General features: G+C 48.3%; 1 protein-coding gene across 1 annotated transcript; it reads left to right on the forward strand.

Annotated features, from left to right (window-relative positions):
- Positions 1–1,031: 1,031 nt before the first annotated feature.
- LOC140720178 (zinc-binding protein A33-like) lies at positions 1,032–10,697 on the forward strand. The gene is made up of 6 exons (XM_073035062.1): positions 1,032–1,442; positions 1,521–1,616; positions 2,022–2,255; positions 2,957–2,979; positions 3,076–3,194; positions 10,094–10,697. Exons 1-6 carry the CDS (start codon positions 1,032–1,034, stop codon positions 10,624–10,626), a joined length of 1,416 nt encoding a protein of 471 aa, XP_072891163.1. The 3' UTR covers positions 10,627–10,697.
- The last annotated feature ends 236 nt before the right edge of the window (positions 10,698–10,933 follow it).

Here is a 10,933-nt window from a genome sequence, read left to right on the forward strand (position 1 = left end):
CACTCAGAGAGTGGTTGGTGCATGGAATACACTGCCTGAGTCAGTGGTGGAGGCAGATACACTAGTGAAGTTTAACAGACTACTAGACAGGTATATGGAGGAATTTAAGGTGGGGCGTTATATGGGAGGCAGGATTTGAGAGTCGGCACAACATTGTGGGCCAAAGGGCCTGTAATGTGCTGTACAATTCTGTATTCTATGTTCTCTTGTGTTTGTGAGTGGAGGTTCCAGCCCAGTGCCCCTGCTCTCTGGGGCTGACGGGGTTTAGAAGACAGGCAGGGGGAGAATCATTTCCACACGTGGACCCTGCTCAGAACAAGTGAGACCAGACCTTTGGAGCCGGGCCGTATGTGGTGAAGTCAAGAAGGGAAATGGTAATCAGGAATTGAATGTTTTCCACACTGTGACGTACAATGTCCAGTCCTGCAGACACATCTTTGTCATCGCCACAGCATCAGTCTCCTCACAGCAGATTCCCTCCACATCCCGTGTCCCATACCATTAACTGATTTAACAGTTGCTATAAATTTACATTAATCACCGTCGGTACACCTCAGTCTTACTATCTTCAGTCCTCGAGCTAAACAAAACGAGCCAATTGAGGAACACCGAGGGTCAGGCAGCTTCTGTGCAGAGAAATGGACAATCGACAATTCAGTTTGAGATCCTTCACCTGGACTGTCTCAACCCGGAATATCTTCTGTCTATTTTTCTCCACAAATACTGTCTGACTCGCTGAGTTCCTTCCAGACTCTTGCATTTACAGTCCCTTGTGTCTCTCTTTTCAGGCCTTGCCCTTTCAGTTCTGCTGTAGACTGAACCAAGCTCTTCTCTCCGGCTTTATCTATGTTAGACTCGTTTAATGTGTTTCTGATCGCTGCTGTGGAAATGAACACGATTCCTGCTTCACTGAAAAGGAACATTCATTCCCGAGACTGCAGCGCCCCCTGGTGGACCGCCGTGGTACTGCAGGCATTCAGCAGCTCCCCGAAAGTGAATGGACCCTGAACCGGGAAGTACCGGGAGTTAACATGGCTTCGAAAGGACAGGTCGAGAGTTTAACCGAGGAGGTAATTTGTCCCATCTGCCTGGATTTCTTCACCGATCCGGTTATACTGGAGTGTGGACACAACTTCTGCCGCTACTGCATCATACGGTGTTGGGAAAGGGAGGAGAGAAACTCCTGCCCGGAATGTAGAGAGGAGTTTGCGGACCGCACCCTCAGGGTCAATCGGGCCTTAGCAAATCTGTCTGAGAAAGCTCGAAAACTAAACCTGAATCCGAAAGGGAAGGAAAGTAAACTTCACTGCGAGAAACATGGGGAAGACCTGAAGCTGTTTTGTGAGACGGACAAGACTCTGATTTGCCTGATCTGTAGAGATGCGCAGGAACACAAGTCTCACAACTTCATGCCGGTTAACGAAGCCGTTGAAATCTACAAGGTAAAACTAACCAGGTTTTGATCAGCTGTTTACTTAGTTGCATATTTTGGTCTAATATCTTCACTCTCTGTATCCCAGGGTCGGGTTAAATCTTCCTTAGACTCTCTCACTAAAAAGAAATCAAACTTCGAGGAAATGGAGCAACAACAGAAAGAGAAGATTTCTGGAGTTCGGGTGAGGCTCCTGAGCAGAACTTACAAATTCGCTGTGTAGTTTTGTTCCAATTTAATGCAGAATAGCAGAATATCGCAGCTCCAGTAACTTGAATCGATCCTAAGCCCTGGAGCTGTCTGCGTGGAGTTTGCATGTTCTCTCCGTAACCAGTACCTTCCTTTAGCCGACATTGCATGGTTGAACGGTAAATTGGCGACTGTAATTAACCTTGTGACGTTGGGTGGTCTGTGAATCCGGTCGGGGTTAGTGGGTCAGAGACGGAGTATATGTTTCAGGGAGACGTAGGGGAATGTGATGGAGGGGATTGTTCTGAGACTTTAATGGGCTGAATGGTTACCTTCAATGTCAGAAGGAAATACAAAAAATAGCATCAAATAGTAAACTAGCCTCTCCTTTCATTGACAGGAACAGTCACACAGTCTTCAGTCCCACATCACATCCCATTTTGCTGAAATGCGCCGGGTTCTCACTGAGAAAGAGCAGCGTGCACTCCGAGATCTCAGGGAAGAAGAGGAGAGGATTCTGAATCCAATGGAAAAAAATCTTCGAGAGATTCAAGAGAATTTAAATTCTATCCAGGAGGAAATCTCAAAGTTACAGGAACAGATCGATCAACAAGAAAATATCACATTCCTCATGGTGAGCGATTTCAGTTTGGTTCTGTAAAAGTGCCCAGACACAAAATGATGCATTTTATCTCAAATACTGTAGTTGGAAACTGATTTCCACCAGTCAGGACATTCTGACTGTTCAGAATTGTCATTGTCCCAAACCGGCCTCCCACAACATCTGTACATCTCAGGACAGTCTGCAACCTTCTCGGGAATGAGTTACTCTGATCAGAGCACTGAGCTGGTGATTGTTTCTGTGATTCCCATGTATAATATCCCCGATACTCAGAGTAACACCCAGGTACAGTCACAGGCTGTGAGTGTGTTTCTGAAATTGTCTTCACCACGTTTCTTGTGGGATTTATTAACAACCAACTGATGTTTTATCTTTGACTTTTGGTCTCACACAAGGAGAAATATTTTCTCCACTCCCACCCCATCAAATCCATTTGGAATGTAAAATTCCTCCATCTGATCCTCCCTGACATCGTATCCAGATAAAAATACACACGATGTCTAGTCTGTCCTGTAAGTTCCATCCTCTCAGTTATGGTATAAATTTCGTAAACATTCCTCTGTGGTTCGCTGTCCCTCTTTCTCCATGTGTGTCAGTGGGAGTGAGTTAAGTGGGAATTTTCAGCAGCTTGTAATAACTTGTCTCAGATTCCTGCTGTTCAGATGCCGACAGTCAGTCTCAGTCAATTGAGATCTGTGTTTGATTTATTTCAGGAGGAAGCTCGCCGGAAGAAGAGGTAGGACGTGGTCTTGACCGAAACTCTGTGTGGATTTGTAAAATAGTTCAAATATCACTGATGTTCAGTTTATAACTAGATGTATAATATTTACAGGATTAGTGATGAAGACAAGACATTGTCAGTGACAGACAGTGCCCTGCTGGTTGAAAAGTTCTATCACCCCTATTTGTTCGACACAGCATTGGGAGAAGCGTTTGACGGCATTAAGCGAGGTAAAACATACAGATTCATTCCGGCACCAACCCCACCTGCCAGGAGGCATCACTGCCACATGGTCAGCTGGAGATGTCAGACCCTTAAACACACCGAACCAGGGGCAAATATACCAACAACTCACTGGTCAAATCACTGCATCCTGATCCCATTTGCACTGGACAAACACGCCAATGCACGGGTTTCAATCCTGACATGGTAGCTCTGGAATTAATATTCCATTAATGACATTAAAGAGGATAAAATCTGGTATCACTGTGGTGACTGGGATTGTCAGAAAAATACACCAGTCCTTCGAGCCTCTCACCCTGTCCGACCTGTCCGTGACCGCAGTCTGATTGACTCAGCTCTGCCCCCTGCTGGACTCGCCAGTCTCACTGTTGTTATCAAACCCCCACATTGAGACTGAACCCGGACACACCAACCAGCATTAACATTGGTGGACACAGCAGATTGTAGTCAGAGCCTCAGCATTGTTAGTCCCGTCAGTAACCTGGAAACTATTCTCTTCAGACACAGTGAATGGTTTCTATTTGAACAATTCACACACGTGTCACACATTGTCAACACACACTGGGCATGTGAAGACACACTGTAACATCCAAATAGTTCAATGTGCACACTCACTTTCATTGTGTAAACACACTCACTGATATTTACCACAACCAACACACACGCACACAATGATACATTGATATATTGATAATATGCAAATGCACCATCAGAGTGGGACACATTGTCAGAGGCACAGACACATTTCCCTCTGTTTGTCCCATATCCTTCTAACCAATGCCTATTGTTGTACCTGTCTAAATTGATTTTATAATATTTTAATTTTACCTCTTTCTACAGCTTCCTTTGGCAGCAAATTCCACACGTACCCACTTCCCTCACAGTGAGAAAGTTGCCCTGCAGATCCCTAGAAAAACTTTCCACTCTCACCTTCAGTCTCTGCCCTCTAGTTCTGGACTCCCCTGGAGTTCCCTGGTGTGACCTTCCAGCCCTTCTTACGGCAGCACCTGAGCCACCCTCCCGTCTTCCAGCAGCTCACCTGTGGGGAAATGTGAAGCAAATATATCTGCCAGAGTCTCTGCAAATTCATCCTCTGTCCTAATGAGGGGCTGTGCGGAGAGGGCTTGTGGGAAAGGGGACAAAGGAACCCTTATCACCCATATTCATCCCCCTTCACCTTCTGTTTCCATCTACACACACAGTTCACCACAGGCTTTCCACCCCTCCCCCATCTGGTCCTGGTTCCATCTGCCATTCATCTCTCCCCTAATGGTTCCCATTGTCATAAACAGGAAAAAGTCTGCAGATGCTGGAAATCCAAATTAACACACACAAAATGCTGGAGGAACTCAGCAGGTCAGACAGTATCTATTGGAATGAATAAACAGTTGATGTTTTGGGCTGTGACCCTTCTTCAGGATTAAAATTGAAGTGGGGGGGAGATGCCAGAATAAAAAGGTGGGGAGAGGGGAGAGAGGCTAGCGAGAAGGTGACAGGTGAAGCCAGTGGGGTGGGAAAGCTAAAGGGCTGGAGAGGAAGGAATCTGATCGGAGAGGAGAGTGGACCATAAGAGAAAGGGAAGGAGGAGGGGACCCAGGGAGTAGTGATAGGGAGGTGAGAAGAGGTTAAAGGCCAGAGTGGGGAATAGAAGAAGAGGGGAGGGGATGAGAAAAATTTTACCTGAAGAAGAAATCAATATTCATGCCATCAGGTCAGAGGCTACCCAGGCAGAATACAAGGTGTTCTCCTCCATCCTGAGGATGGCCTCATCTTGGCGCAAGAGGCAGCCATGGACCGACATTTTGGAATGGGAATTAAAATGTTTGGCCACTGGGAAGTTCCCCTTTGGGCGGATTGAGTGGAACCTCCTTTACTGATAAGATTCCAGCACAGGTTGGTCTTTGTGCACCTGTTTTTCATCCTCCCACAGCTGTCTCCCACTTTCCCATCTCCCAACTATCCCCGCAACCCCGCTCCGACTAGTGATCAAAACTTTCACTGTATTGATCTCCACCTGTCATTCACTTCCCAGTGTCTCCCAACTCCACAGTCCACACTCCCCACCCTTCCACTACCTGGAACAAGCTGCCTGCCATCTTTCACCAATCTACAGTCCATAGTCACTTCAGACTCCTGTCTCGTCACTCCCCTTCTCCTCTGCTCAATCTACATCCCTCATAACCTTATATATTTCTGTCAGATCACCTCCCAGTCCATTTACCTGCATTTGGTCCGTATCCTTCTAAACCTCCCTGTCATCATTTCTCAGTCCCAGGCCTCAACTCCTGTGTCAGTTCCACAGGGCCCTCAATTCCCCCGTGTTACAGAAGATGATTGACCTCATTTTCTACCACATTACAGAAGCAAATGTGCTGCAGGTCCTAAAATGCAGAAAGGTCGATAAATCCCCAGGTCCTGATCAAGTGTATCCCAGGACATTGTGAGAAGCTCAGGAAGAGATTGTGAGGCCCGTTTGGAGATATGTGTGTCATCGATTGCTACGGGTGAGGGGCCAGAAGACCGGAGCAAGACTAATCTTTAACATTTGTTGAAGATTGACTGTAGGGAAAAGCCTGGGAAGTACAGACCGGTGAGCCTAACGTCAGTGGAGGGTTCATTAATGGAGGGGATTCTGAGAGACAGGATCTACATTCATTTGGAAAGGCGAGGACTAATCAGGGAGACCCAGCTTGGTTTTCTGCATGGATGGTACGGTAGCATAGTGGTTAGCACAACGGTTTACAGTACCAGTGACCCGGGTTCATGTCCCATCACTGCCTGTGAGGAGTTTGTACATTCTCCCCGTGACCGTGTGGATTTCCTCTGGGTTCTCCAGTTTCACAGTCCAAACCCGTACCGGCAGGCAGGTTAATTGGTCATTGTAACTTGTCCCATGGTCAGGCTCAGATTAAATCAGGGGTTGCTGGGTGGTGGGGGTCATTGTAACTTGTCCCATGGTCAGGCTCGGATTAAATCAGGGGTTGCTGGGTGGTGGGGGTCATTGTAACTTGTCCCATGGTCAGGCTCGGATTAGATCAGGGGTTGCTGGGTGGTGGGGGTCATTGTAACTTGTCCCATGGTCAGGCTCGGATTAAATCAGGGGTTTCTGGGTGGTGGGGGTCATTGTAACTTGTCCCATGGTCAGGCTCGGATTAAATCAGGGGTTTCTGGGTGGTGGGGGTCATTGTAACTTGTCCCATGGTCAGGCTCGGATTAAATCAGGGGTTTCTGGGTGGTGGGGGTCATTGTAACTTGTCCCATGGTCAGGCTGGGATTAAATCAGGGGTTTCTGGGTGGTGGGGGTCATTGTAACTTGTCCCATGGTCAGGCTCGGATTAAATCGGGTTTCTGGGTGGTGGGGGTCATTGTAACTTGTCCCATGGTCAGGCTCGGATTAAATCAGGGGTTGCTGGGTGGTGGGGGTCATTGTAACTTGTCCCATGGTCAGGCTCGGATTAAATCAGGGGTTTCTGGGTGGTGGGGGTCATTGTAACTTGTCCCATGGTCAGGCTCGGATTAAATCGGGTTGCTGGGTGGTGGGGGTCATTGTAACTTGTCCCATGGTCAGGCTCGGATTAAATCTTGGGATGCTGGGTGGTGGGGGCCATTGTAACTTGTCCCATGGTCAGGCTCGGATTAAATCAGTGGATGCTGGGTGGTGGGGGTCATTGTAACTTGTCCCATGGTCAGGCTGGGATTAAATCAGGGATTGCTGGGTGGTGGGGGTCATTGTAACTTGTCCCATGGTCAGGCTCGGATTAAATCGGGATGCTGGGTGGTGGGGGTCATTGTAACTTGTCCCATGGTCAGGCTTGGATTAAATCAGGGGTTGCTGGGTGGTGGGGTTCATTGTAACTTGTCCCATGGTCAGGCTCGGATTAAATGAGGGGCTGCTGGGTGGTGGGGGTCATTGTGTCTTGTCCCATGGTCAGGCTCGGATTAAATCAGGGGTTGCTGGGTGGTGGGGTTCATTGTAACTTGTCCCATGGTCAGGCTCGGATTAAATGAGGGGCTGCTGGGTGGTGGGGGTCATTGTAACTTGTCCCATGGTCAGGCTCGGATTAAATCGGGTTGCTGGGTGGTGGGGGTCATTGTAACTTGTCCCATGGTCAGGCTCGGATTAAATGAGGGGTTTCTGGGTGGTGGGGGTCAAAGCGCCGGAAGGGCCTATTCCGTGCTGTATCTCAATAAATAAATTACAGCTGATGAAAGTGCAGAAGATATCGTCTCCATGGAGTTTAGCGAGGGATTTGACAAGGTAGCAGAGAGTTAGATCACATGGGATACAGTACGATCTGGAATAGGATACAGATTTGTCTGGGTGGAGTCCTGTGACCAGTGGTTGTTCTGCAGGGATCGGTGCTGGGTCCACTGTTTTTCATCATTCATATGAATGATTTGGAGAGAATGTAGGTGACGTGTTTAGTAGGTTTGTGAAGGAATCTAAAACTGGTGGTTTCATGGACAGTGAAGAGGTTATTTATTTATTTAGAGACAGTGTGAAACAGGCCATCCCAGACCAACGACCCGCTCCACCCAGCACCCCAACTATTTAAAACCAACCTAATCACGGGACAATGTACAATGACCATTTAACCTACAAACCGTTATGTCTTTGTACGAACGTCACTGAGTGATAGAAACTAACAGCACAGGCCATTCAGCCCACCTGGTCTATACTGAAGCATTTAAACTACCTGCTCCCATCGACCTGCACTGGGACCATCGTCCTCCAACTCCGACCATCCATGTACCGTTCAAACTTCTCTTAAATGTTGAAATCGAGCTTGCTTGTACCACTTGCACTGACAGCTCGTTCCACACTCTCACAACCCTCTGAATGAAGCAGTTTCCCCTCATCTTCCCCTTAAACTTTTCATCTTTCACCTTTAACCCATGACCTCTGGTTGTAATCCCACCCAACCTCCATGGAAAAAGCCTGTTTGCCTTTACCTTATCTATACCCCTCATAATTTTGTATACCTCTATCAAATCTCCCCTCAGTCTTTATGTTACAGGAATAAAGTCCTAAACTATTCAATCTTTCCTTATGACTCAGGTCCTCCAGTCCCAGCAACATCCCTGGAAATTTTCTCTGTACTCTTTCAAACTTGTTTACATCTTTCCTGTAGGTCATTGACCGAACCTGCACACAATATTCAAAATTAGGCCTCACCAACATCTCATACAACTTCAACATAACATCCATCTCCTGTACTCAATTCTTTGATTTATGAAGGCCAAAGAAAAGCTTTTTTAATGACCCTATCTACCTGTAACACCACTTTCGGTGTATTCTGGACCTGTGTTCCCAGATCTGCTGTGGAACAGAGTCCTCAGTGCCCGACCATTCACTGTGAAAGACCGACACTGGGGTCCTACCGAAGAGCAACAGCTCACACTTGTCTGCATTAAATTCCAGCTGACACTTTTCAGCCCATTTTCCCAGCTGCTCCAGATCCAAATGCAAGCAATGATGGTCTTCCTCGCTGTCCACTCCTCCCCAATCTGAGGGATGAATCCGGAGCACCCGGAGGAAATGCACGAGGTCCCGGGGAGAAAGTACAAACTCCTTACAGATGGTGTCGGAATTAAACTCTGAACTCTGGATTGCCCTAAGGTGCAACAGTGTTGTGTTATCCAATACATAATCCTCTTGCTCATGGTTTATCCAAGATTACAACGAGATCTTGATTAATTGGGTCTCTGGGCCATTGGATGGAAATTGATTTTAATTCAGAGAGATGAGGGTGTTGCATTTTGGAAGGCAAACCAGGACAGGATTTACACATCAATCGGGGGCCCTGGAGAGTGTTGTGGAACAGAGAGACCAGGAGGTGATTACCTTCATCAGTCAGAACACTGAGTACAGGAGCTGGGACGTCACGTTATGAGTGTACAAGACATTGGGAAGGCCACATTTGGAGCAGAGTAACACACACAAACTGCTGGAGGAACTCAGCAGGTCAGGCAGCAGCTCTGGATATGAATAAACAGTTGATGATTTGGGCCAAGGTTTTGTGTGTGTTGCTTTGGATTTCCAGCATCTGCAGATTTTCTTGTCTTTATGATTTGGATCACTCTGTCCAGTGCTGGTGACCTTTCTACAGGAAGAATGTCATAAAACTGAGAGGGTATAAAGCAGATTGACAAGGATGTTACTGGGACTGGAGGGTTTGGGTTATAAGGAGAGGCTGAATATTCTGGGAGTTTCTCCTGGAGCTCAGGAGGCTGCCAAAGGAAACTGTAGAGATGGATACAGTTACAGTGATTTTTGTACAAAGACATCTGGACAGGTACGTGGGTGGGAAAGGGTTAAAGGAATAATGGACAAAACAGGCAAATGGAACTCGTTCATTAAAACGAGTTGGTCGGCACGAATGAATTCTGCCCTACCTCCTCTTTAAATGCCTCCAGTGTTTACTCACCCCATCCTCATCTGGATCCAGTTGTTGCTCCGCCCCTTCCTCATACCCGTTTCCACTGCTATCTCCCGTCTTTCTTTCCGTTCGTGAGGTAAGGTCTTGGCTTGACACATCGACTGTACATCTCCCTTAACACATGTTGCTTGACCCTCTGAGATCCTCCAGGGTTTTGTGTTTGTTGATCGAGGAAAATCCGCTCTCCATGTTGAGGAAAAACCTCGGGAAGATGCCGGTTGTCCATCAGCTGCGTTTGGGAAAAACCCTGGGAAAGGGTCCTGTCGGCAACCCAAATGTGCCTGCGGCCCAACGGCCTCTCCCCCCCGGTCCTGGGGCCGCGCTGCCCGAGTCTCCCCCAGTCCCGGGGGCCGCGCTGCCCGAGTCTCCCCCGGGTCCCGAGGCCGCGCTGCCCGAGTCTCCCCCCGATCCCCGGGGACTCTCTAATTCTCTGCTTCTCCCCCCAGTCTCTGTCACCCTGGATGTGGAAACGGCGCATCCGGAGCTCGAGGTGTCTGAGAATCGGAAGAGTGTGAGACGGACCGGGACCCGAAGGGATCTCCCTGACACCGGGAAGAGGTTCACAGACCGGGCTTGTGTGCTGGGATCGGAGGGATTCACATCGGGGAGACATTACTGGGAGGTGGAGGTGACGGGGAATCGGAACTGGTGTCTGGGAGTCGCCGCAGAGTCTGTGAAGAGGAAGGGAGGGGTCAGACCGAGTCCGGAGACCAGATTCTGGATCATCGGGCGGTTTAATGACGAGATGAAAGTTCTCAACTCCCCTGTGTCCCGTCTCCTTGCCGGTCCCATCCCTGGGAGGGTGGGAGTTTATCTCAGTTACGAGTCCGGGACAGTTTCATTTTACAACGCGGAGACCAAGTCCCATCTCCTCACCTTCAGTGGGAATAAATTCACGGAGAAACTTTATCCTTTCTTCTGGACTGGATATGAAAACGAGTGGCTGAGAATCTGCTCCGGTTCCGCTCCGGGACTGTAAACGGGTCGGGTCCGGGACCGGCGTCAGGAGTAAGTCAGTGTAAATATAAATGTGCGGAGAATGAAATAAAGACAATGTGAGAATTATCGATCCATTAATTTTAACTCGTTCACCGCATCCGTCAACGGAACAGAAACACTGCGGATTCAGCAGCAGCCGCGGGCGGCGGGTCCTGAGCTCCCCGGCTCCCCCGGGTGCTAAAGTCCACCGGGACTGACAGGGTAACTGGGGCAAGTGGTGGTGGTGCTGACTGGGAGAGGGAGGTCAGGGTGAATCTTGGTAACACGGGACATGTAGTGGTGATAAC

The sequence above is a fragment of the Hemitrygon akajei genome, chromosome 2 (genome assembly GCF_048418815.1).
Source record: "Hemitrygon akajei chromosome 2, sHemAka1.3, whole genome shotgun sequence".
Lineage (NCBI taxonomy): Eukaryota > Metazoa > Chordata > Chondrichthyes > Myliobatiformes > Dasyatidae > Hemitrygon > Hemitrygon akajei.